The sequence below is a fragment of the Populus alba genome, chromosome 14 (assembly GCF_005239225.2).
Source record: "Populus alba chromosome 14, ASM523922v2, whole genome shotgun sequence".
Taxonomy (NCBI): domain Eukaryota; kingdom Viridiplantae; phylum Streptophyta; class Magnoliopsida; order Malpighiales; family Salicaceae; genus Populus; species Populus alba.
The window spans coordinates 4,123,668-4,150,936 of NC_133297.1; the positions used below are offsets into that span (position 1 = coordinate 4,123,668).

The following is a 27,269-nucleotide window of genomic DNA, read 5'->3' on the forward strand; positions in this document are numbered from 1 at the left end:
TATTATCATAAAAAATTATACTTTCAAATTAAAAAAATTATTTATACTGGATTTATAATAAAATTCAAATTACGATGCTATAATAATTATAATCTTTTATATTATCAAAAAGTTCTTATATATTGCCCATGTTTTGTTTTTATTTGAAAAATATTAAAATACTTAAAAAACCCCCGTAAATAATCTGTTTTTCAAATTCAATATAATTTTTTAAATAAAAAACATTAATTTCAATAAAAAAATCCTAGTTTTTTCGTTTTCTAATTTTATTTTATTCTTTAAAATTAAAATATTACATGTTTCTTACAATCCCTAAAACTATACATTAACCATGAATTAATAACTTTTTTTTAATGACAAAAATATTCTCACATTAACTTTAACATGATAAGATTAAATTGTTTATTTATGAAATTCTTGATATATAATATATTTATAATTCTTTTTTACTCACAACCTAGCTACTATTGGATTCGAATCCGAAATGATAAGGTGGATAACAACAAACTAGCTTATCACTAAATTAAAGCTTCAAAGGGTGAAAAAAATCCAATATTATTAGCAAACGGCGTTACCGAATTGGCAAGAACATTAATTAAATCCCATTAAATTCGTTATTCACAATCCTCTCTCTCTAAAATATCGCCCTTCCTTCTTCCTTCCCTCTCCCTCTCACCAAATAAACAAGATGCTTCCAAAAATCCAGAGAAACTGAAACAGAAAGAAAACAATGAAAAACTCTCACACAGCCACGCTACTCTCTTTCTCTTAGATCTCCAAAAAAACCCTAGCTTTCCTTCTTATTTGTCCCTCTCATTCATATAGATTCTCTTCTTTGTTGTCTCAACAATTTCTCTAACGCTTCGTTCCTCTTTTGCTAATTCCACGAAGAAATAGAATCGCTCCTTCTCCGTTCTTCATTTTCTGCAATTCTTAATTGTTTTTTGGTGATTCCGACCCGGTTGAGAACCGATTCGGCCGGCATTTCCGATTTGGCGGTGGTTTCCGTAATTCTCTTAGCTCTTATTTCAACACGCTGACGATTTTTTTGCTATATTTTATTTATGTTTTTGTGTGATTTTTAGGTTTCTGTTTGGTTTTTTTAGCAGTGAAATGCTGAAGTGAATATATACATAGAGAGAGAGAGAGAGAGAAGAGAGAGAATGGACGATAGAGGAGGATCATTTGTGGCTGTGAGGAGGATTTCTCAAGGTCTCGAGCGAGGAAATAATACTTGCCATTCAAGTTCTGGTAATCTTAGTTTTAACCTTTTCTCTCTCTGTTAACGTGCTATTCTTATTATTCTTCTGTGTATTTTTTTGATTACTGGATCTGTGGCTTGAATTGAATTAATTTATTTACTATTAATTAGGTTTTGAGTAACAACAAAATTCTTCACGCTACCTTCATGTTTCCTGATATTCAAATTTGTTGTGGTAGGTTGCTTACTTTGTTTCTAATACTGTAATTTTATGCCTATTACTACTTTGATTTGCATTAGTTGCTTTTTTGTTTAGTTCATGGTTAAAGTTATGGGTGATTTATGGTTACTCATCATGTTAGAAATCGTTTTTTTTTATCCTTTTAAAACACTTCAATCTGAAGTCGATGCATCGACTTTTTTGTCTGGATGTTAATTTCATGCTAGAGTCACATTTTGCTTTCATTTACTTGTCAATAATTTGGATCTATTACTTTAATGAAGCATACTTATGTTTCTGTGCTTTAGAAGAAAGATTGTAGGATAATGAGCTTGAAGCATGCTCATTAAGAAGTTTGATGTTCTTTCCTGATTGTATGGAGGATTAGTAATGAAGCATGTGGATCGTTTTCTGCTAGTTGAACTTGGAATATGGTTGCACTGTGGACTGTGAAGCTTCACTGTTGAAGTTGTAGAAATTTCATCTTTCAACCTTAAGTTTTTATTTTGTCACAGCTGAGGTTGTGGCAGGATCAGCAGCCTGGCTTGGCCGTGGTCTTTCCTGTGTTTGTGCACAGAGAAGAGAGAGTGATGCTCGTCCATCATTTGATTTAACCCCTCCACAGGTATTATTCATACTAGTTCAATTTAAATCTAATTTGATTTCCTCTTGTCTCTGTTTCATAGGGAAAACAAGCTTACGGGGAACCACTTTCATGATCAATGTTTTCTGCGTTTCCTTGTGCCTTCTTTTTTTCCATGTGTATCGAATTTGTAATGTAAATCCAACACTTCTTCTGTTTGCAATGGTTTATAACAAAAACACTGAATGATTTTTTCTCCTTTTTAATTGTTTTTTTACTATTCTGTTGCTTTCTTTTATCATTTGTGGTTCATTCCTCAAAAGTCTGGATATTTTTCTGTATTTGGTTTCCCATCTGTTCCCTGTTGCCCTGTAAACCTACTAATGACAATTTCCCGAGGTCATATCCTCTGGTTAAATTTGGGTGAGAGAGGATTTTGATACAGTCACGAAGAGAGTAGTTGATGTTTTAAATTATGGGTCTAATCTGGGCTTTTGGCTGATATAATTAATGAACTGATATTTGAGGACAGATTGAAAATTTTAAAATTTGTTCTGTCGCATAATAGTTCTCTTGGGATTTTTGGCAGTTTTATTATAGTGTAGCAATGACACTTCCTGCAATTTTAGCTAGCAAATTTCTAAAAGGACAACTGTTTCATGCTACCATCTTTTAATATATATTCCCAAATATATGACTCTCTTGAGCTTGATTTCCTTGAGACCCTGTCTTTCCACTTCTCATCATGTGATATTGTCACATAATTCCTACTCATTCTGTGCCCATTAATCCATGTTATTTATCACAACTATGCTGGACAGTAGTGATCGTTCCTTGTGTGAACATCACGGGTGTCATACTTCTTTGGGAAAAGTAAAATAAAATTAATTTCTGGTGAAGTTAAAAATCATTTACTTTTGCACTATTTTTTCATATTCCAATATTCTTTATAGTGTTACCAACTCGACTATCAAAGTTCATGTACCCTGTTAATATTAGTCTTGTGTTTTCATTAATGTTAAAACAGCTACAGAAGTAATGCCAAATGAGAATTATCAAAGCTACTGATCTTCCATTTTAAAACTATTTGTTGCCTTTGCTTTCAATTTAGTGACCTACTATGCTTTCCATTTAAATTAGTATATTTGTGTTATCTCTTTGATGCATTCAGGAGGAATGCTTGCAGAGGTTGCAAAGTCGTATAGATGTTGCCTATGATAGTTCAGTTCCTGAGCACCAGGTACCCCATCTTCTGAAGGTTCATTGAGGATTTGGATGTGACAGAAATAGAATTAGTACAACCAATTTAAAATATATAGATGAATTGGTTGTTTGCTAGATTTTTCATTCTCATGAGTCCTTAACTTTTCAATTCAATATATCTCATGTGATGATAGTTTAGTTCCTGGGCACAGGTACCCCTTCTTCCGAAGGTCCATTGATGATTTGGATATGACAGAAATAGAATCAGTACAACCACTTTAAAGTATACAGATGAATTGCTTGTTTGCTAGATTTGTCATTCTCATGAGTCCTTAACTTTTCAATTCAACTTATTTCACGCATAGAATTAGGTCATTAATTTTTGAAACGTGAAGGCTCCCTGATTGTATTATTTTTTACTATTGCTGTTTTCCTCTAGGAAGCTTTGAAAGCCTTATGGAATGCTGCCTTTCCTGAAGAAGAACTTCATGGCTTGATATCTGAGCAGTGGAAGGAAATGGGTTGGCAAGGAAAGGATCCTTCAACAGATTTTAGGTAGACCATTGGTTCCTTTATTAATTCCCTGTTGTTTCTTTCATTATTTCCATCTTCATTGCCTTTTTATGCTTATGGTACTTGCATTTATTTTTTCAGGGGTGGTGGTTTTATATCATTGGAGAATTTGTTGTTCTTTGCTAGGAATTTTCCGGTATGTCTAGTTTTGCAACCTTAGTCAACTTAATCTGCTCTGTTGCTCCCTAAGTCTTTTTAGAATCTTTTTCAGCTGAAATCGTGGAAGCATGAACTATTATATTACATTTTTTAATGGACTCAACAGTATTTATGCTTGGGCTTTATTGAGATTGCTCTACCACATGACATTTGTACACTCATGTGTTCCATTGACAATAGTTGTTGCAATTTATTGTTTACCAAATGGTTGATAAGTTGTAACATTAGTAACCCTATGCAAAAGCTAGCGTGGTACTTTTATTTGAAAGTGATGATTTTAAATTAGGACCATTTAAATTTTGTTATCTTTATCATCTTTGTTTTTTTTTTTTTAAAATGAAAGTAACCATCTTGTCCATGCAGATGTCCTTCCAGGATCTTCTTCAAAAGCGAGAAGGTGATCGATCAGTATGGGAATACCCATTTGCTGTAGCTGGCGTGAACATCACTTTTATGCTCATTCAGATGCTTGATCTTGAAGCAGGTATTCTCAGGGAAAAGAAGTTATTTTTGTTTGGTAACCCATAGCACTCTAAACTGGAGGAGGTTACCGATTTCCAAAGTTTCCTTTCCATGGTTATTAGTATTTAATGGTTTTCTCTGAGATAATATCTATTGGTCTTTGGTTTCTGTTGGATATTAAGGATATCTTGAAGTTTGATGCCCCATGGATTTGGCTTACATGTCATTCTGAAGTAGTTTATTTTACTTGTTTTTACCAGCTTCTTGTAGGTTTTCTTGAATGGTGTTTAGCTTTTTCCAGGCAATAATGTTTGTCCTTTTGTTTTAGCCATGCAAAGCTTAATAGAATTCTTCTATATCCAAGCTGCATGCAATGTATATTTGAAATTTTGAATTGGAATTCATTTCTGGATTAACTGTTTAAAGCTCAATATAATTATTTAACATCCAAAGTGTAGTCTTGAAACTAGATTTTCAGAACTGGAGCTTGATTTTCTGGAAATGTAAACTATGTGCTTCTGTTCTACAGTCAAACCACGCACACTGGTGGGAGCAACTTTCTTGAAGTTTCTAGCAGGTAATATTAAGCTTCTAAGTTGCTAGAACTTTTTCTTGGCTTAGAAATGCTTTTGATGGAAAATTTGTAGAAATTGCATGCATGGAGGCATTGCTTGTTCTGCATGTTCATCTTTCTTTTTTTCCCAATACATCGTTGTGGAAAATTTTGTATTTTAGTGTAGAAAATGTACTCTTCACTATCCGATTCAACTAAGCTTAACATCAAAAGTATCTATCCTGGTTACTTTTTTGGCTTTAACTTTTGGCTTTTGCCTTGGCAGAGGATGACTCAGCATTTGACCTTCTCTATTGCATAACGTTCAAGCTAATGGATCATGAATGGCTTGACATGCACGCTTCATATATGGACTTCAATGTATGTTTTCTTCCATCATAAAATTCCTTTTAGAGATAGGGAAAGACTTTAACATTTCCATGTTGCATGAATTATCGTTCTATCTAGCGTAGTAGCATCCGGGTTTGAAGAATTAAATATTTTCTACTCGTGAAATTCTTTTGGGGGTGAGTCTGAGGCAGTCTTGCTTTGCATAAAGCTATGAATGACGTATGGAAGTGGTCTGGATGCACTGATGCTTTCTGAGAAGCACTAACATTTATTAAATGCACTCGAATATTTGCATAGATCTTGAGACTCACTAAACCATAATTTGATTTGTTTTTTTCACCAGGCGGTAATGAAATCCACACGCCGCCAACTAGAGAGAGAGCTCCTGTCTGAAGACATAACACGGCTAGAAGAATTGCCCTCCTACTCCCTTCTTACACGATAGTATAGCAGTTGGAAAGTTAAGCTTTCATGTAACAGAAAAACCTCTGCCAGCATTTGGCACGTTTGGGTTCCTGCCACGTTCTTCTCTTGTTCCTTTTAGTTGAATGGTGTTTTGTACATGATATGTTGTTTCTCATTAAAACTTTAGTCGAAGCTATGTTAGTGAATTCCCCCATTTAATCTCCATAAAAAGGGTTTGTTGAGTTTGTCAAGTTTCTTGTAGCGGAAAAGGGGAAGAAGAAACTTCTTGAGTTTTATAAAGGATGAATACGAGTGTGGTTGCGTTTAGGTTTCAAATGCTGGTTTGAATTGTTTAGGTTAATTCCCTTGAGTTTTGTTAATAGAAAACTTCTTTGAAGCAATTGTTGGTGGTGATATGAATTGCCTACTCCCAACACATCACAATTTTGTTCCAAACTTTATTAGCAAAAAATATCATAATTCACACCTTCCTTCCCAAACAAGCAAGCGAATCTTGGGGTATGCATTCTTGGGTAGTTTATGGTATGGAGCTAATTGTTATTGAAATATATTTAAATAATATTTTATAAAATTAAAATAATATATTTTTTTATAAAAATAATTATTTTTTTAAAAAAGCATTTGAAAAGTGGAAAAAAGAGAAAGATGTAGCCATAAGCTTGCTTGGTTGCATCTAAATTCACTCATTTTAAAGATTTTTTTGTTTTAAAAGTGTATTTAAATTTTTGTTTTAATTTTTAGTTTTTTTTTTCAATTTATTTGGGCATGTTCATATTAAAAATAATTTTTAAAAAATAAAAAAATTATTATTTTAATATATTTTCCAGTAAAACAATTTTTAAAAATATTATTATTATATTTTCAAACACTTCCAAAACAAAATACTGATGATAATAGTAAATTCTACTATATTTTCAAACACTCCCGAAGACAGAATACTGGTGATAATGGTAAATTGACAACGGCAATCTAATGGCCTCTTCTCTTTTATTTTGTTTTTGTCTTGGGAGTACTATGTATCAGGTGGAACTGAACATTTTTTCTGAAAGATTTACTTGGAACCCTTGCTTTTCATTCTAGACAAGGGCAAAGATTTTTTACCTCGAAAAAATACCCGGAAAAATATATAAGAACCCATGCTTCCTTTGTTTAAAGGATGGCATAAAACAATTGGTCATTGGATAAAATCCGTTTGTTTCTCATGTCATAGCTGTACATGAATGGCTAAAAAGGCCTTCAGAGTACGGGTAATGGTGATTATAGGCAGCAAGACATGAACAAACGAATAAAACGTAGATAAAATAAACGTGCACGCCTAGCATCTGTTCTTTCAAAATTCACTTAATAAAAATATAACTCAACATCAACTCAATTCAACTGTTACCGATGAAGATACCTCAAGTAGCAGCATAGCTTGACAAAAATGCTGATAGGCACAACAACTTAAGCAAGTAAACAAAGCAAAGGAGCCACAAACTTCAGGAGCAAACACGAGAAGCAAGATAATTAGAATGGCTGGTGGCAAACAACTTCTAGACTGGCAAAAGCTTACTCATAGATCCATTGGTGAAGACTGCTCTGCCAGTTAGTTGGGCCTTCCGGGAACCACAGTCCAATTTCCTTAGTTGCACTCTCAACTGAGTCACTTCCATGAATAACATTCCTGCAATGCAGCGGTAATTCTTCAGCATCAGATATATTTATACCACTGATTTGAAGATGCATTTCAAATATTTTGCTACAGACTCGATTCTAATAAGAATGATTTAAGGCCACATCCCTAAAAAAAAAGATTAATAATAACACAACATTTAGATTATCATCCAAAGGAAATTAGAAAAAACAACTGACCTTCCAACATGAATAGCAAGATCACCGCGGATAGTTCCAGGTTCAGAAGCTGCAGGATTTGTGGCTCCAATTATCTTCCGGCCAGTGGCAACAACACCTTTGCCCTCCCAGATCATAGCAACAACAGGGCCAGAAATAATATACTCGACAAGACCAGAAAAGAACGGCTTTGTGGCCAGGTCCTCATAGTGCTTCTCAGCAAAAGACTGCTCAACGGTCAATAGTTTCAAACCTAAACCCAAACAATTCATACTAAATCAGCAACCAGCATGATACTTCTGTATTATTTTACTTTGAATTAATATCCGAACGTAACAGAACAGTAATGATGTAATGTTTAAGCCATTGAATTCCCCAAAAAATCTTCGTTAGCAACACATGCACAACAATTTCAACATTTGAAGAAATCAAGACCAAATTAATCACCTTTGAGAGTGAAGCCCTTCTTCTCAAATCTTGAAATAATCTCACCAACCTGAAAAGTTTAAGAATCTTTTCAGAATATTGATTTTTCTAAAAAAGTCCAACCAGTTATCAAACGCTAAAAATCCCTTTTGGGCTTAAAAGCTTTCGCTTTCCAGAAAAATAATTCAAACCCATGATAGATCTAATCTCTGTCTTCTTTCTCCACAGACAAGCACTAGAACTGTAACTTTTATCAATAATTCTTTCAAGAAATCGATAACACGAGAACCCCAGTTCAAGAAAAGAAGGAAAAGAAACTTACGAGTCCTCTCTGGACACCATCGGGCTTGATCATGATGAAGGTTTGCTCCATTTTCTCTTGCTTGATATTTTTTTTTCTCTTCTATTGCAGTGAAGGAGCAAAATGCCAAAAACAACGAGTTTCGAAGAAAGTGAGACGACGAGTTTTATACGTAACAAAAGAGAAGCAAACCCTAGTTGGTATGGAATATTCGATCCAAAATTAGATTTTTTCTTTGTTTTGTTCTAGAAATGAGGTAATTATTATAGTTGTTGGACTTACTGGAGGAATGATTTGGGAAAAAAAAAAACCTGGACTAAATAGGTTGGGATTGTTGGATGCCCCAGCAAGATTTAGCTAAATGGACTAAATTATTAAAAATTTAGCTTATCATATTAATATTCTATTCAGTTAAATTAAAAATATAGTCCTGATTAGATTTTAAATTCCTGATATTTCATTACCCTAGTTGTTATGATGCAAAATAAAAAAAATATTAAGCCATTTCCTGATTAGATTTTTATCTGTCAAAATTAAAAAGAATTCTACTCCATATAAAAGAAAAGTATTTATTTTTTATATCATGATGCAAAATATATGTCAATAAAATCAACTATATTATATTTTAAAAAAATATGTTATTTCCTTCTTTTTTATATATAGTCCTATGCATAGTAGAAGATTATATAATATAAAGTAATTTTTTTAAATCACCCCTAACATAACCTACCCAGTAGTTTATTGATATTTTATTTTGACTATTAAAAACGCCTAAAATACTTACAAATAGGTTTATAAAAGCCAATGATTAAATATAAGAAACAATAAGAGCATGAGAAATTTTAAAACATTCAATAAATAACTGCTCTGTAATGTATGTTTGATATATATAAATGGTTTTATTCAAATGTCATTCTTAAATAATATTTTATTGATTTTATTTTTTTATAATTTTTTTTAATATTTTTAGATTTTTTTTTGTTGATACACATGCTATGTAATGTATTTGTCAAGAACACTAATATATATAAAAATAACATCGAATTTGAAATCATCAGCTAAATTGCAAGATGGGCCTGGGCAACCCGTCGCGAGGAGGGATGCAAATAGAGCCCAAGGGGGAAGCCCAGTAGCTTTTAGGACCATGCCACCTTTTTTGTTATTCATGGCCCGGGCTGCTATCTAGTAAAAAAAATCAGATAATTATCCGGGCCCAACTGTTTAGAGCACTGAGGATTAATTTAGCCTACGCATATCCATTGTGATGCGCTTTGTTCGATATATGCAATCAAAATTAGAAAACCATTCTTTGCTTACTGTATAAAAAATCCTAATAAATATATATGTTGTTAGACCGGTCTGGAGACTGACTTAAAAAAAATAAATTCGGGTTATCGGGTAATTCACGGGTTATCGAATCAATTATTCCTATTAAAGCAATGATATTTTTTTTTTAATTAAAGTTGACACAATCAGACTGGTCAATAAAAACTTAATCATTTCAATCAAGTCAAATTATTTTTCAATTTAATTTAAAATCTAGGTAGGTTACACATTGGGTCAACCGATCAGTTAACAATTATGGTGCTCCCTGTTATAAATCCCATCCCACTTTTTTAAGGTCTGAATTCGAGATCTCAAAAGAGAAATACTGAAACTTTAACTGTTGTGTCCTTGAGGAAATATGTACATGTGAAAACATGAAATTGCCCCAAACCAAGCCTAAATAAATTCCAAGATAAAGGCTAATTTCATGATTTCACTATGCTAAGAATAATAAAAATACACAAATGCTCCCATGCCCCCAATGCAAGCCTTAATTAATTCTAACATTAGGATAGGGTAGAGATTAAGCTGTCCATAAAAACATGAAATTAATCTCAAAAAAACCCCTAGTAATCAATTATCTGGGTGTTTTCTTTTAAGAGCAGTTATATGAAAGAAAAAAAAAAAGATGAAAATATGTTTATATCCAACTAAAAATGAGAATAACAAATGAGTTATATGAAAAGATTATTTTATCCTCAAAACTTAGCTTTCTAACATAATTTAAGAAAGAATAAAAACATTATTTTACTAGTACAATCCATCTAAATTCTCTCTTGTGCTATATTGCGCGCCGTGTACATTCTTGGTAAATTAGAATAGCCAACACTCGGTAATCATTAATTTCCAATATACATCAACACCACCTCATGTTCAACCATACGACACCATATACTTGAAATCTCTGTCAAAAATTAAAAAATAAAAATAAAAAATAGCCAATTGATCACACTCCTAGTTTTATAATCATCACCGGCAGAAAGGCCACACCGACCTCACATATGTTCGGCCCGTATCATTGATTCAATAAGTGGCTTCTGAGCAAAGACATGTCGAGGATATATGCATGCATTTCAAATAATAATAATAAAAAAAAAACCATGTTTTAAATCAAGACACGGTTTTCATTTCTGTAAGAAAAAGAAAAAGAAAATATAACCACCAGTTATTTTGAGATGCTACCGATTGGTACTTGGCTATCTGAACAAAAAATCAAATGAATATATGTAGTGGCAGATTTCGCCATGATTGATAACTTTTAGTGGCAACAACGCGGGGGAGCAGCCCATGACAATATCGGAATGATGTGCAAAAGCTCCCAATTGAGTGCATCTGGAAATTGGATTGAGAATCTTCTGTATGTATAACAGCTTCCAAGCATATTAGGGTTCGCATTGTCGCCCAAATTACAAGTATTTGTCAAAATTGTCACATGCCATGCCTAAATTGTCAAAGTTTACAGGCAAACACCCTACACTAACGCGGTGATGCGGTTGGTCTGGTGCTGTTATGGTTCTAGCTACCTTAACCACCATGAATGCCGGGCTTTAAGTAGCAACAGAGATGTTATATAATGATGCTAGCTCTAAACTATAATACCATGTGTGTGAAACCAGCTAGCCTCCTTTTCTTTTCTTTTTTAATTTTTAATATTAGGATATGATGGCTCGGGGAAGCATGTTAATATACTATTCGGCAAGCACATATGAACTCGCATGATAACTGACCTAGATGAGTAAGTGGTTATGGATTATTATATCGTTTTTAACTTCATTACCGTACTTTAAGAATGTTTTTTTCCCTGAATTTCGTTTACTGGTATGAACAGCCTGCGTTTGACATACTGGAGATAAACTAAGTTTTTGATATATTAAAAAAAGGGAAAAAAAAAGAAAAAACTATTTCCCAACTGTGTGAACACAGACAGTGTAAATAGGGTCACCAGTGACTTAAAAAAAGAGAGAGTACATTTGGCTTAATTTCACCCGCTTGATTTCAGATTTTGATCTGGTAAATTCGATGTCTATTGTCTTTGACCAAATTGCTAATGATTGGTTATTTAATACTCCACAAGAGCTCGTGTGGTGAATTCCTCAAATTGAGTTCAAGTTTCTCTTCCTTTTGGCTTCAGATTTTTCTTTTTTTTTGGGCAAATCACTAAACGAATGATCTTTTAGCATCGAAAGGATTCCACTCTGAACAATCAACTTGAATCTATTGTACCTGAAGTTCAAGCTTTTGCCACGAGCTCTCTCGCCAATGAGATTTTGTCTTGCTAGTTCGGCTAGAACAAATTCTTGACCGACCTTTTTTCCCCTCCAAATTTAGCTTAATCATGCAAGAATCAAAGGGTACTGTTATTGACTTAGTTTACAGAGTTATCAAAATCCCTGCTAAATTCACAGCTGAAAGATGATCGCAAGTTAGTTTGGTGAGGATTGCGAAGGCTCACCTACAAGAACATTCCCTTCAATGTTGCAACCGATTAATGAAACTAGCTAATTGAAAAGGAAAAGTAGACTGGACAAGGATCGAGGGACAGTGGGATCCACCAAATATCTGATGCCTCACTCTACCATCATGAAACTTGGAAGACTTTAGTAGTTGATTGAAAGGCCATGATGATTGCATGGAATTCAGCATATACTGCCTTTGGTTACCCTCCCCTTTCTCGCTTCAAATTGGATCTTTTGAGCTACATTATTGAGTACACTTTTGAACTTGAATTTTAGAAATGATGAACTTGTCGGATCCGTGAGTAAGCATACTTTTTCCCTTAGCACAAGTGTTCGGACATAGTTTTAGCAGTAACGTTAATATATGTCTAGTAATAAAACTATTTTTGTAAAAATATATATTAAAATAATATTATTTTTATATTTTTTTAAATTTTTAACACCAACGTATCATAATGATAAAAAAAATATAAATTTAATATTTTTTAGATGAAAAACAATTTAATTGTTTTTTGGAAACGAGTTAATTATACTACATACTGCAGATTGTTTTGGGACCAGTGCATGTTGACGCACTTATAAAATTGACTTGTAAATTGCTAGATTGATAAATACAAATGTTGGTATATAGCTGTTAATGTATTGATCTGTTGGTGTGTGGTACTCTACATGGATCTGTTGATCTAATGTCCTGTGAAGATATTCTAACACAACAGTGATCACACACATACATGCACTAAAATTATGCAGTTGTTTGTTAATAGTTTCTCCCCCTTTTCTTTGTGGCATCGTTTCAATTTTGGAACTCTGATAAATGAGTATTAATTTGAAAGTTAAGTTTTTGTGTTTTTAGTTTTAGTTTTGACTTTTTATTTTTTAATATGTTTGAAATAAAGTCATTCTATTATTTTTTTTAAAAAATTCCCTTCATATTTTGCATATAAAACTAGCAAAATAATTTAAATATATTCTTAATTTCAATAACCTTTAACTAAAAAATTATTACATGAACCTGCCCCACCACTTAAGATCATATATATCAGACGAATAGAATTATTAGAAATCATTGAATTTGAACAAGTACATGAAATAATTTTTTCCTTTAACCTAACTACTCAGTTTTAGATTTTCTAATGAAATCAATTTTAAATTTCAGAGATAAAATTTAATATCATAATTTTAATTCTCCATCCAAAAATTTTGGCTTTGAATTTTAAAAAACAAGAAGAGATTTTAAGGCTATTGGTGTTTATGAGACAAAAAAAAAAGAGCATTTAGGTTATTAGCTTTATTTTTAAAAAAATTAAAACCATAATTTTTGGATGGAGAATTAAAGTAATGATATTAAATAATAAATTTATTTTCTTATTTTCAAAATTTAAAATTAATTCTATAAAAAAAATAATATGCAGTAGCAAGCATGTTTTAATTAAGGACTTTCAATTTTTTAGAAAGCTTTAATTGTTATTAAATAATACATTCTGAAACTTTCCGGTCATATAAAAGTTTGATTATATATATTCAGCTAAAAAAAATAGAAAACAAACAAACAAACAGAACATTGCAAGTCATATTCGATTCATGAGCTGACATGTTTTCAATTATTAACAGGCACAGAGGCAGTCACTTAAATTTGTCACCCATTTTCATTTCCTTATTTTTCATTTATTTTTTTAGTTTTTATTTGCATGTGTAAAGTAGTGTTAGGTTATTTGTCTGAATAGAAAAAAACAGAAACAATAAAAATAAAAATATATTTGGTTAAAAAAAAATATAAAAATAAATCTGTTTATGAGATATATAATTTAGAAAATTTTAAAGTGAATTTCTATACTTTCAAAACAGGAGGTATGAAGAAGACATGTATTCAGAGATAATATTTATTATTTTTTATTTCTAAAATATCATTGTAAAAAACTCTCAATTACAAAATTATCCAACTAAGACATATGAATGATAAAAATAGTTATTATTATAATTTTAAAAATTCAACTTGGGGGCTGATCCAGGGCAAAGCTTGGGTCAGTGGTCGAGGCCTAAGCCATGGATTAAGTTGACCCGCGTCAGTGTAAGAACAAAAATAGTTATTATCAAAGTTTTAAAATCCGGTTTGAGGGTTGACTTGAGGTAAGGCTCGAGTCATTAGCGAAGTTGATCGTTGATCCAGATCAATGTAAAGACAAAAAAGGTTATTATCATAGTTTTGACACTTGACTTAGTAGTCGATCCGGGGTAAGACCCGAGTCATGTGTTAAGATGGTAAACTCGGGTCAACATAAAACAAAAATAGTTATTATCATAGTTTTAAAACTTGATTTAAGGGTCAACCCGGGACAATACCAGAATCATGGATTAGAAAGGTCAACATGGGTTGACTCGAGTCAATATAAGAATAACAATTATTATTATTATAGTTTTAAAATCTTACTCGGGGGTTTACCATGGCAAGGTTTAGGTAACGAGTCAGGAGGGTCAACTTGACTTGTCTAAGAATTTTTTAAAAAATTATCGAAGCAGCCTTGTTTTGACCAGTTTTTTTGAAAAGAAAATCAACAGGTTTTAAACCCGTGTTTTTTACCGGTTCAAGTCAAGTCAATCATTCCTCTATTTTTTTTTAAACTTGAATCATTCCTAGCTTCAGGTCAAACAATCAGGTCAATTTTGGTTTTATAACTAAGGTTATCGTAATATTATTAATTTTAACACTCAATATAAACTAAAGTAAAATTCAATTGTAAAACCATAATATATATATATATATATATATATATATATATATATATATATATATATTCAATTATTTTTTAAAATATATAAGTTTAACAATAATATATATTAATGGTAAAATAGAGTTTTTTTAATATTTTATTCTGTCTTCTCCATCATAACTAAACATGATATAGAAATAATTATTTTATCTTATATTTTATTATCAAATACAATTTTGTTTACTTTGTTTTTTTATCTTATCTTTTCTATTTTAATTACTTTTATCTTTTCTATCTCGAAAGAGTAACTAAAAGCTATCTAAAAAATGCAACGGAAGGGGTAGCTTATAAAACCATTATCATCTAATGGCCATTGGATTTGATTCCAGTTGATTTCCTTCCACTATCTTATCCATCCAAATAATCATAAAAATTGTGTCAACTCTCAAAGCATCGCTGGAGTTACCTGAAGTAACGTTTATTGAACAAGATAAAGTTCAATTTACTTATTTTTCTTCACAGAAAAAGTTTCATTTTCATCATGATATATATTCCATATCCACTTATTTGGTTGTGACAAAGGATCCACATCTTAATTGCTATATAATACGGTGTGTGTGTGTGTGTGTGTAAATAGACTTAATATACTGACTCAGAAACAACTTCAATCTATAGGTTATAGCTAGGTCCATGATGTAAAATATAATCAAATGATTATCCCATAACATTTTATTTTTGTTTGCAATAATTAAGAAAAATATGTAAAAAGAGCAAAAATATATTTGATTGGGAACAAGGATAAAAATATTTAAAGAATTCATTTATATGATAATTAGAGTATCTCTCTCTCTCTCTCTCTCTCTCTCTCTAATATCCTAAACACTATCCAAGAATCAATTCTTCCCGTAGTAAAACTAAAGCCGTCTTAAACGGTTCTTTTATACTTAGATATTCCATTACAAAAGAAAAAACTTTTTTTCTCGTACCCTTCTTTAATCAAACCCCAATATACCAAGAAATTAAGTGCTTCGTTTAGGAACATGGTTACCCCGCATTGACATAGCCTCTTCGAACACCGAGTACATGGATAATGAGGAATCTCGATCCTAAGCGAAGAACAGCGTTATGGTTGATCTCTCAGTCTCATTTTTCACTCATTTCTCTGCCAAAATTCGCCCACAATAACTCTCTTGAAAGGACAAAACTTAATGCTCCTGAAACCTCTTTGGAAATCCAGACAGGTCCTGAGGAGTTCATAGATCAAATTCCTACGCATGGCCTGAAGTCATCATGCAGATAATTAAGAACAAGGAGGTGCATGGATGTCAAAGATGCGAGAGAAAGGTAGAGGATTCTTCAAGCTGTGGGGACTGACATAATTTGAATGTTTTGAAGAGAATTATTCAGACCACAACATGGGTACATGATAGATAATTGGGGATAATCCATGACAAGCCATTCTCCTACATATACAGGCTCTATATGTGGAATTTCAAGTCCCCTTGTGGGACTGTATGCGACAGCCCCGATAAATATTTATCTACTCTTTGCTTGTAAGTGCAAGGTGTTCCTTTTCCAAGATTTACTGCAAATAAATGGAATATGAAATTACAATATATATATATATATATAAGGAATGAATGAAATTGGAGAATTCACTCTGGATTGAACTCCTTTATTTCAAGGGTAAATGATATATTATGTTGGTGAAAACCAAATGATCAGTTTAAACCTCAATGATTAAGATTTTATTTTATAGTAAATGGTTAGAATTTTCTTCAAATTGACAATTATTTTTTTTCTATAAAAATCTAAGATTTGGATTGCTCCTAATTAGGAGTCAAATCCCAATTAAGCAGTTCTACTTGAAATTCAAACTTCAGGAAAAACTTGTGCATCACATAAATAGTTAACAACTCATTAAACTCTCAGAAAACAATACTGCACTCTATTTACATTATTCAATTTGTTCATGAAGTACAGTCTAGTTCTTCGATTAACTTCACACATAGATCAGTACTGCACCTTTCATAGATTTCTTAAATTCCATTGGTGATTTTCGACAAGTTCGGAAATTGTGGTACCTTCAAGAGTCTCATTTTTCCTCATGTCGGCCGAGTGAATTCACAAGCAGCTTGAATTCTTCTTGACTTTGCTGAGAATAGGGTTGAATCTCGAGTCACCATAACATCCAACTCAAATATGCCGGCAGATTATACTCCGTTCCTGTTGACTTACTGTCCTTAAATTGTCGCATTTCTAGATTTGCAGCCACGTATTTCATTTATTCGGTAGCCTCTTACGTTCAAAGAGATAAAAAGAGCTGAAAAGATTGCTTGAAGTTTTGAACAGACAAAATAAAAGATTTGTAATGCTTCCTATATCATACCTTTTCTTTTAGAAGATGACAAAGCTTTCGATATCTGTTGGTGGAGTGGTTGCTTTAATAAAAATAAATATTTTTTTCTTGATTCCATAGAATTCAAACTCGGATTTCTTTTAAAGGAAAAGGAAGAGAGAAATTGAGAAAGAATTAAGTTATGATTTGTTGCCAAAGAAATTTGTCTTTGCATACAAATTATAGTAATTAAATATATATACTTTTTCACAAGCATTTTTCTATGTACAGGTCAAGGTATTTTGAAAACTAATGACTTGCTCACTTTTTAGCTGGGTCTTGGATAAGCAGTTGTTTACATTTACAATTCACTAGATTTTTTTTTTGTAGCTTCTTTATAGATTAAAACTCGAGAATATAACATGAGAAAATCTCTTTTATTAAACTAATTAATTACCTGAAAAATAATAAAAGACTTCATATTCACAAATTGAGTCAGGCAATTGGGTTGAGAGTTAGTCCATTAATTATCTTTTTACTAAACATTAATGAGAATAAGATTTGTCATTGAAGCAATGGAATTTAAACTAAACTATAAAACTCAATGTATTCCATTTATAAACTCCTCATCTCTTAAAACATTTGTTCTCCTTTATAAAGTGCGATCAGCTCATTCACAGAAAAAATCTCTTAATTAATACATTTTGCAGAGGCAGCATATATATGATTTCTCCACAAAGTCAGGCTCTTTGTCTCGGAGGGAAGCCCCTTAATTGCGTGCTTCATGAATCAAAAGTAATTCTTCAGTACTCAGTATGTAACGAAGTGATCTGAGCCCCTTCTCATTCCATAAAGACGTCTTGTTCAGTCCAGCTAGTTAAGGACACACATTTTCCATCACCAACAGACTATGGTAACTTAGAAAAAGTTCATCTGATCATAAATATTAAACATGTATATTGTTTGTGCTGTTGTTGTTAGGGTGTTGAAATAATGGGGGGTTTCTAGTTGTAGTTGATGTTGGTATTGTGGGGGAAGTTGGGAGGGACTTTTCATAGATAGATAGATAGATAGAGAGAGAGAGAGAGAGAGAGAGAGAGAGAGGAGGGAGGACTGTGGATGAAGTAACAGGTGAGAGTGAGTGGAAGGGACGGGGGCCATGATAGTTTTTCTTTCATTTCTCTCTTTTGCAGGTAAGGTAAATAAGGGTGGCCCGAGTGGACAGATATTCATAATGTATACAGAGTACAGACAGATATATATATAGATACACACATATATATATATAGCTTATATTGGAATTTGATTTGGCAAGATTTGAGAGGTTCTTATCTTTTTCATTTTTTCAACTGTCATAGACATGTGTTGACATGGATGGAAGTTTACATGTACCCCACCACTCATTGCCCCAAAGACTTCCTCTTCCCAACAGAATCCCCCTCGCTCATTTAATTTTTCCTTCTCTTATCAACGTCCTTTACCAATGGAACCAGGGGCGGCAGGTGGGGGCTGCGGGCTGCGGCCCCTCCAGAAAAAAACTTAGTTAGAAGACTCTGTTCGGTCCGACGAATCAATTCGGAGCCTGGTGTAAATTAATTTAAAAATCTTTTTTTGAATCAAAGTATATAGAATCATTATTTTTTAAGTTAAAGGTTAGGTTAATCTAAATCAATGTAAAAATCTTTTTCTTAAATAAAAATAACATAAACTCTTTTTTAAGATAAAGGTTAGGAAACTTAAATCTTGAATAAAATAGAATTTCATGTTAGTATTATAACTATAAAACAACCTCAAAACTAATAATAATAATTAAAAAAAAAAAATTCTTATAGAATTACAACTATAATAGTTGATTGATATATAGATCATTCAAGTATAAAATACTTTTTCTTTAATTGAAAAAATGCTTTCTAGTCTTTTATTTAAAATTTCTAACTTTTAAAAAATACGTTAAAATAATAATTTTAATTTATTTTTAAAAAATACCCTACGCCTCGAATATGAAATATATGAAGTGAGAATGGCTCTTACTCCATTTTTGTAATGCCAAGGATCCATCAACTAACATGTACCTATAGCTAAAATTGCTTTGTGGCCATTAATTTAGCCCCCATAATTAAACGTACCAATAGAATCTCTCTCATTTATTAATATCAATGTAGAATCGGAGCACGACATACTTAGGCAAATACTAGCTATCAACGTGAATTTGTGGTTCAACGTTGTACGTTGTTGTAAAAAAAAGACACTGGGTTTCAGTTTTCAAGCACTGCCTGTACCAATTCTCATTGATAGTGTAAAAAACAAAGGAATTATTACAGTGTTTCCTACTAGTGTCCGCATGTTGGGCTCTTGAAGCAATTTCTTTTTAATGATGCTTACTTAAATAAGTGAACAAATAACTATATTTTTTATCTACTTTGATTGATCATATAATGAGGACAACAAAAGCAGCAACCACGACCACTTTCTCCGATAATTGTTTTATAGGCCGCCTTAGAGCTCCACATCTCCATTACTATATAATTAAGCAAACTGAAATTACAACATCATGGAGTCTGAACTACGCAAGGAACTTGGCCAGAGCCAAAGCCATGCACATGCACACTCATCAAAAACCTTATTTTATGGCAACTCAGAAAAAAAAAACTACAATCAATATTAATTATGACAATCATAATTGCCTGTTTTTTGGAAGATACATACTATATAGTAATTATATCATCGACTGTTATAAAAAAAATTTAAGAAACAGCATTCAACTAAAATTTCTATTCTTCAAAGACGTAACAACATGTTAGTGCACATTTAACATCTTGAAATTTGCGAGCCCCGTATAAATATTCTAAAAAAAACAAAAACACCCCACAGAATATAATCTCATTATTTTATGATTTTTCCAATTGTATGACAGCTTTATAGCATATCCTTGTATGTGAAGTTTGGGGGAAAAGAAATCTAAATGATGGGGCCAATATATGATCTATACATTTTAAAATGTATTTTTGAAAAGAATTTTTACTAGATGCTTGTTAAGGAAATAATCAAGATAAATATTATTTTCTAATTAATAAAAGAAAGAAATCCAGAAATTGATAAACTCAAGATAATTTGTAAATTATTTATATTATCTAATCAAATAATTTGATCAAGAATTTTATATAATTTATTTTATTTCTAATTGAAGAAGATAATAAAATAGAGTTTTGTGTAAAAATAAAAGACTTCACCTAATGTGGCAGTTATCCTGTCTATGTATATGTGAACAGGAGAACATACAAATTACAAGGTAAATTATATTACACAGAATAACTATATATACAAGGTAAGTATTAATATTTCCTATAATAAAGTACATTCCATAATATTGTTATATATATCTTATTATATTGATATATAAACTCTACATGAATTGAATGTAAAACATATAATAAATAAATTATCAAATAATATTTTTTTTCTACTCTAAATTTCTACCATGTAAATATATCAAAGTAACTAATTAATGTCATAACTTATACTATCGAAAGTGAAACTTGAATCTTGAAGGATAAGATCGACCAGTCATACATGATGTATATAAAGCCGAAAAGATTATCAAGAATTTCATAATTTGATAATTCAGGTACACTAAAATATATATCCTAATGACATGAAAAGAAAGATGAAGAAAATTACCACCAAGCTTTGTAACCAAGTGCTACGTTTTTTCTTTAAACAAAGAAAGAAAGAAGAAAACTTTTTCCATATTTAATTTGATTTCATGGCGGCTACAACTGAATTGAAATTATAGAAATCTTCATCGCTTAATTTTTTTTTTTTTTTTGATGACGAAGATCACTTGCATTTAATTTAATAAGAATTGGATATCTATCTATACACAAAAAAAAAAAAAAAAAAAAGGTGTAGAATACATGTGAGCCCTTTTCAGATACTAAACATATTCCTCCATTGATTAGGACTACTCGCATCGGGGGTCAAGCTAACCCTTGGTGTAATGGGAAGCCACCCTTTTGGTTTCTAATAGTGACGCCATTTTATATTTCTTATGTCTAACCCCCAAAACAAAAATTTTACTTAAAATAAGGGCCTTCACATACACTAATGATCTTGTATAAGGTAAGCAAGAGGCTCCCTTCTCCTCTAATTTCATCAATTTGCAATATTTGACAAAAAGAACGCTCTGCCCTATCCTCTCCTCTCATTTCTTGCTCAAAGTGGAGGGTGAAGACAACATTTTCACCACATCACTACCTATGCATCAACATCAGACGTCATCTTTGGAATGCGGGATTTAGTTTGGATTGCGTGTTAAGATGGCATTAAAGAATTCCTAGCAAACAAACAAGTTCTTTAATTTCCAACATGAACGTGTGGCACGAAAAAACGTGTTTGTTAAGCAAAAATATATACATTCTTCTTTGTCATAATCGCATAGATTTTCACATACAAGTTATATATATGTATATCCTAACCAATTAGTCCACATTCAATCCATATTAATTGCTAATTAGCTTTTGAAACTTGATTGATCGGTTTCATGATTAACAGGTTATCTTCAAGATTCTAACCTAACCAATACACAGGCAATATATCACTAAATTTGTGACAAACATGTATTAAATTAATAGTCAGTCAAAAACATTATTACTCCAAACTTTTATAGCTAGTATTAGTTAACAAAATGCATATACACACCATCACATTCGCATCCTATTTGTATATATTAATTAACAATTAGGAGCATCATCGGACGAGCTTTTTATGTTTAGTTTTAAATTAAATTATTTTTTTTAAATTTATATATTAAAAAATTAATTTTTGTTCTTGATTCTTACTTGAATTTAAACCACAAAGTAATGATATTTATATCATTTAAACATAAATACAATTAATTTATTAATTTAAATTCATTCTAATTCATTGGTGTTGAGCTATAGTTTTAATGGTAGAGTATAGTTTACTTATTATATATAATCCTATCCCCCCTTACGCGGGGGTAAGAAAGATTAACCCTCACTGTTATTTACCCAATTCATCCAATGGCCTAAAGAAAACCTAATATTATTATTATATGGTAGACAACCCAAATATTCCCTTAATTATTGGTTCGTACTGTTTCTTGTGTGTGTGCGAGGGAGATAAGCAATGACTGTTCAAGTCTTTTACTTCTGTAGACACTATAGACATCCTTAAAGAAGATGGAAAGGAATAATTACCAGGAAACATTCCTTTCGGCCTTTACTTGTTGACCGGATAGTACATGGTGTGAAACACAAAAGCAGCAAGACCAACATCTTGCGCTCGACACTTATGCACCAAATAAGCCAACAAGAAGAAGAAGAAGAAGAAGAAGAAGAAGCACAAGAAGGACAGAGAAGCTTTTTGATCAGAATGGATCATGGAGAAAGAGATGTTCCAAATTACGAGCTACATGTCTCTTTCTCAACACCACAAGCAATCCATGAGATGGGTTTTGTTCAATTTGAAGAAAACCAGGTCTTGAGCTTCTTGGCCCCTTCACAATCTTCTCAGATATCTCAGCCTCTCAATGCTAATACTACCACAGCCAACAATACTCACATGGGGTTTAGTCATAATGACCAGCAGGTATGTATTTTTATCTATTCTGTAAAGAAAAATCTTGCACAGAAAGACTAGGGTTGTGAGATCCTTAAAGCTATCTATGTATCTCTCCTTTTTCTTTTTTTCTTTTTTCCGAATAAAAACTGGACCATATCTTGATTTCTCATTTAGTGCCTTCGATAGTAGATTATATCTTTCCAATTTTACAAGATGCTTTACTCATGGAGTACTTGATTGGTTGATCTTTGTGCTGTATTCTGGTTATTGAAAATTTAGGTTGGGGCATTGGATCCAAAGGCTTCTAGTGATGAGAACTGCACTGGTAATGCTAACAACGATGGCAACAATTCATGGTAATGGTATCCTTCTCACTGTGGCGTGTTTCTGTTTTTTCTTTTTTTTTTTTTTTTTTTTTTTTTCTGTTTCAAGGAGCTTTAGGCACTTCACTCTCTCTCCACAGCAAGGACAAACATGCACGCACACAACACACACATGGTAGAAATTATTCTTCAAGGTGTCTAAATTTCAACAGAATCTAAAGAGATCTACTCATCATATATGTGGAAGAGATAAATGGCTTCCACTTTGCCACAGTGTGCTTTTGTCTCTACAATAGTACAGAACCTCTCCTTTTTTCTTCTGTTGAATCACAAAAGTCTTGAAACTCTTGATGCTCAGATCTTCCTGTCCATCGATGGATTTCTTATCCTTTCCCATCTATTTAAATAAACACAACTGCGCTTAGCCCCCCTCATCCGCGGCTCATGAAACAGCTTAATTTTTTCTTTAATTTGAACCCCTTTTATGAACCACGACAAAAAGGCTGAGCTAGCTAGGATCTGACATGATCTTCTTTGCAGGTGGAGGAGCTCATCCGCAGACAAGAACAAGTTGAAAGTGAGGAGAAAGCTTAGAGAACCAAGATTTTGTTTTCAAACAAGGAGTGAAGTGGATGTTCTTGATGATGGTTATAAATGGAGGAAATATGGCCAGAAAGTTGTCAAAAACAGCCTTCATCCAAGGTAAATTTATTAATAATCTCTATGGTAATTCCAATGTTAATTAATGTCCTCAATCTTACACAGATTCCATGCACACTTGAACCAATATTTGCTATGAATGGTTGTTACAATTGAATCTTCATTTCATGCATCACCTTCAAGTTTCAATATAATTAGCATTACATAACAAGTACTAATTTAATTTCTTGATGCATGCTATGCTTAATTTTTTTCTTACTTTCCTTTTTTCTCAGAGAAAGTTACGAATAGTGTTTTAATTTATTAACCTAGGTTAACTATTTTAGAAACAATAATAATGACATTATTATAGAATATCATAGCAAAACTCACGAACAAACTGAAGCAATGATGGTCAATAATTTCATTCAAAGGCATCCACTAGTAGAGAAGAAAGAATAATAGGAGTACGGTGTGCATGTCAGCTATTCAGGCTTCTTTTAATCATTTGTTGGGGGGGGTGTCAGGAGAATATATAGCTAGCCCGCTTAAGACACAAGCAAGCAACTAATTCGGAATTGATGCATGGTACTAATTCATTTATTTTTTACCTACTAATTTAAGAGTAGATATGATTAATTTACATGAAATATAATGCAAAGAGTTTTTTACTGTATCGTTTTTAACCAGCTAGAAACCCTCCAAGCTGTTCCATCTTTCAAACAGTATTTTACGATCATTAACATACTCTTGAACATTAGAAAGGAAAAATAAATAAATTGTTCTCACATGTTTAAAATCCAATTTCTTCAAAATCTTGGAATTAAAGTGTGTGTGTGTGTATCTTAAATGTTTCTCCCATTAAAATGAGGTTTAAAAATTAACTCATCAACAATGTCTTTTATGAAAGCTATTAAGTTTGGAAATCATAGAAACTCGTCATTCTTTTGTGCTTATATAACTTTTTTATTGAAAGAGAAGATGAGATAGTAAAATTTGAATTCCAGATTATTTAGTTAAATAAACTTTAATAGCATGTCATTGGAAATTTAAATTCAAAAAATTAAATTAATAAGATAAAAAAAAACAGTTTTACAGTAATAATTCACTACCTCACCTATATACACTCAACATACAAAAACATGGACATTGCCTTCCAAAATACACTTGAGGTCTATAATTGAGATTACTAATTACTAGAATATCGGATCAAAACACTTGTATTAAAAAACATTTGTGAGTTTGATATTGATATCGATCGAAACTAGCTAGCTAGGAACTTAATTAAGTAAATTAATTCATATATGAGAAGTACCCATCACCTATATAAGGTTAGGCTTTCAGATTTAAGGTGTGTTTCATCCGTGTATATATAGAACTTCAATAATTGTGGCCTCTCCCTGTTGCGCCTAATTTGTAGAACGAGACAGGGATAGGAAATACCAACCTATTGAGAAAGCATGAAGTGTCATCCATTAAGACAATCGTGTGGGGGCAACAGTACTACTGACCCAGAAGAAAGAACTGAGTTTCTGATTTGCTTACCAATTTAACCAGCTATTTCTAAACACCAGACCGTTGAAATACTTTGAAAAAGGAAACGCAACGCGCGAAGTCTTTTATGTTGTGTTTGTGCTTCATAGACTATTATTACAGTTGTTCCAATGTTAGACTAACAACCAGCCTAAACACATAAACCCAAACTAGTACTGGCAATGGCATTAGAGCATTCAAACTATATCCTGTTCAAAATGGTTTGAATAAACCTATGATCTTTCAACTTGCAGCCTATAGGTACATGAGTGTACGTGTTTTTGAAAGATACTTAATGATAATTAACGTCTAAGATGCATGTTTCAGTCAAGGAATAACGAGCATACTGGAAAGTGGCAAGTGTTTAGGCTGAGTTAGACATGTGTTGGTGCCAGTGATCTAAAGGCAGACTTGACCTAAAGGTCTTTTAATTCGAGACAATCATCTATTCCATGCCTTTTGAGCACCAAAACACATTGAAAAGATCGACGCATTTCAGCGTTGATCCGGTTCAATGCCCTACTACATGACCAGATCATGGAGTAAGGATTGGATCAGGTGTTTCAACTATCCAATTCAATGTAATATCACATAGAAAAATGCACGTAAATCTGAAGGTCTTTGTCCAGTAGTAAATCGTGCATTTTTCCATTTTTTTTTCACTCTACACCTCACATTTTGCACGAGTATTTCACTTTTCATGCATTTATATACGGGGAAACTCCTTTGGGAGTATTAAATTGAAAAGGGTTTTTCTATTTTATTTCCTAACTTTCTGCTTGCAATTACTTACTGGCAGAAGCTACTATCGCTGTACTCACAACAACTGTCGAGTCAAGAAGAGGGTTGAAAGATTATCAGAGGATTGTCGAATGGTGATAACAACTTATGAAGGTAGACACAATCACTCTCCATGCGATGATTCCAATTCATCAGAACATGAGTGTTTTTCCTCTTTCTAATTAATACATATACTTTAGTTAAATTATTAAGAAAGACTGCTGTAATATTATTAGAATAAGAATATATAACGTATCATCAGCTTATGACAGTATTTGCTAGTAAATGGTTTTGAGGGGTTTTCATCTTCCCAAGATCAACCATTTCTGACAATTAATACGTACCTGTTGATATATGACAAGATGTATTCTCTATGTGGACTTTAGAAGGCTGACACCAATTTGGCTTGGATCAATCCATTTATGGAGGAAACTCTATCACACTATTACAGGAGCAGTAAGAATTTTCGGTACAATTCCTATTGTATTTTCAATGTTGTAAGTTCGAGGTGTTCGTCTCTGTGATGGACTCGTGAATGCTGAAATCAGAATTCTTGTATAAAAGGTAAGATCCTATAACCTCAAAGGATTGGCCGAATAAAAACCGTGTTATATGTATATTTATAATATATGATTCAGTTTAGCAAGTCAATCTGATGAACTGGGACTCAAATCTTGAGCTAAATTGACCTTTAAATTGAGTTTTATATATAACCATAATTATTTGGATATAAATATATGACATATATTATTTGGGATTTTTTAAAAAACAATAAAAAAATTCGATTAATTCAATTCAATTTTTAACCTTAATTCATGAGCCAATCTTTGATCCGAATAAATCCCAAACCAATCTTATGTGCATGACACAATACAAATCTTACCAAACCTATGAGGCGAGGCCTCAGGAAAATTTATTTTTAATTGGACTTGGAAGTTAAGGTAAATATAATCTCAATATATATAAACAGCCTCCACGATTGCACCGCATTGCCAAATTTAAAAAATATATGTATTGGCGAAGATTAATTGGTACGTTCGAGACACGTGTGGTTATTTATTGAGAGGAGAAAAATAACAGGCACATGCTGACAAGGCCTTAGGGCTTTGGCCCACATTAACAAGGGCAGAATTACCAAAGCCCATCCATGCAAATAATGGTTAATATCATTGTTTCGTCTCTCTACTCATTAGACTCTCTTAATGTGACCCCTCTACTCTTTTTTATCTATAGGGCCCTTTTACTCTCGATGTTTTCTTAATATGGCCCCTCCGATGGAATTTCGTTTAATTTTC

General features: G+C 32.2%; 3 protein-coding genes across 10 annotated transcripts; 2 read left to right on the forward strand and 1 right to left on the reverse strand.

Annotated features, from left to right (window-relative positions):
- The first annotated feature begins 552 nt into the window (after positions 1–552).
- On the forward strand, positions 553–6,046 carry LOC118042483 (uncharacterized). 6 transcript variants are annotated; one of them, XM_035050178.2, is made up of 10 exons: positions 554–1,007; positions 1,086–1,251; positions 1,937–2,046; positions 3,176–3,244; positions 3,647–3,762; positions 3,862–3,916; positions 4,303–4,423; positions 4,931–4,978; positions 5,241–5,335; positions 5,649–6,046. In XM_035050178.2, the coding sequence occupies exons 2-10, from the start codon at positions 1,164–1,166 to the stop codon at positions 5,748–5,750; spliced, it is 804 nt and encodes a 267-aa protein (XP_034906069.1). In that variant the 5' UTR covers positions 554–1,007; positions 1,086–1,163; the 3' UTR covers positions 5,751–6,046. The 6 variants fall into 6 exon arrangements, with proteins under 6 accessions (XP_034906073.1, XP_034906069.1, XP_034906066.1 ...); XM_035050175.2 differs by having other exon boundaries at positions 1,107–1,251; XM_035050176.2 differs by having other exon boundaries at positions 1,110–1,251.
- A 1,008-nt stretch (positions 6,047–7,054) lies between these two features.
- On the reverse strand, positions 7,055–8,468 carry LOC118042485 (nucleoside diphosphate kinase 1). The gene is made up of 4 exons (XM_035050188.2): positions 8,310–8,468; positions 8,009–8,057; positions 7,583–7,814; positions 7,055–7,394 (listed from the first exon to the last, which is right to left on the reverse strand). Exons 1-4 carry the CDS (start codon positions 8,358–8,360, stop codon positions 7,280–7,282), a joined length of 447 nt encoding a protein of 148 aa, XP_034906079.1. The 5' UTR covers positions 8,361–8,468; the 3' UTR covers positions 7,055–7,279.
- Positions 8,469–22,227: 13,759 nt separating this feature from the next.
- Positions 22,228–26,625, forward strand: LOC118042486 (probable WRKY transcription factor 12). Of its 3 annotated transcripts, none has more exons than XM_073404311.1 (5): positions 22,228–22,726; positions 22,979–23,055; positions 23,563–23,724; positions 25,994–26,088; positions 26,337–26,625. In XM_073404311.1, exons 1-5 carry the CDS (start codon positions 22,430–22,432, stop codon positions 26,366–26,368), a joined length of 663 nt encoding a protein of 220 aa, XP_073260412.1. In that variant the 5' UTR covers positions 22,228–22,429; the 3' UTR covers positions 26,369–26,625. The 3 variants fall into 3 exon arrangements, with proteins under 3 accessions (XP_073260412.1, XP_073260413.1, XP_034906080.1); XM_073404312.1 differs by having other exon boundaries at positions 22,229–22,726; positions 26,361–26,625; XM_035050189.2 differs by having other exon boundaries at positions 22,229–22,726; positions 25,994–26,348.
- The last annotated feature ends 644 nt before the right edge of the window (positions 26,626–27,269 follow it).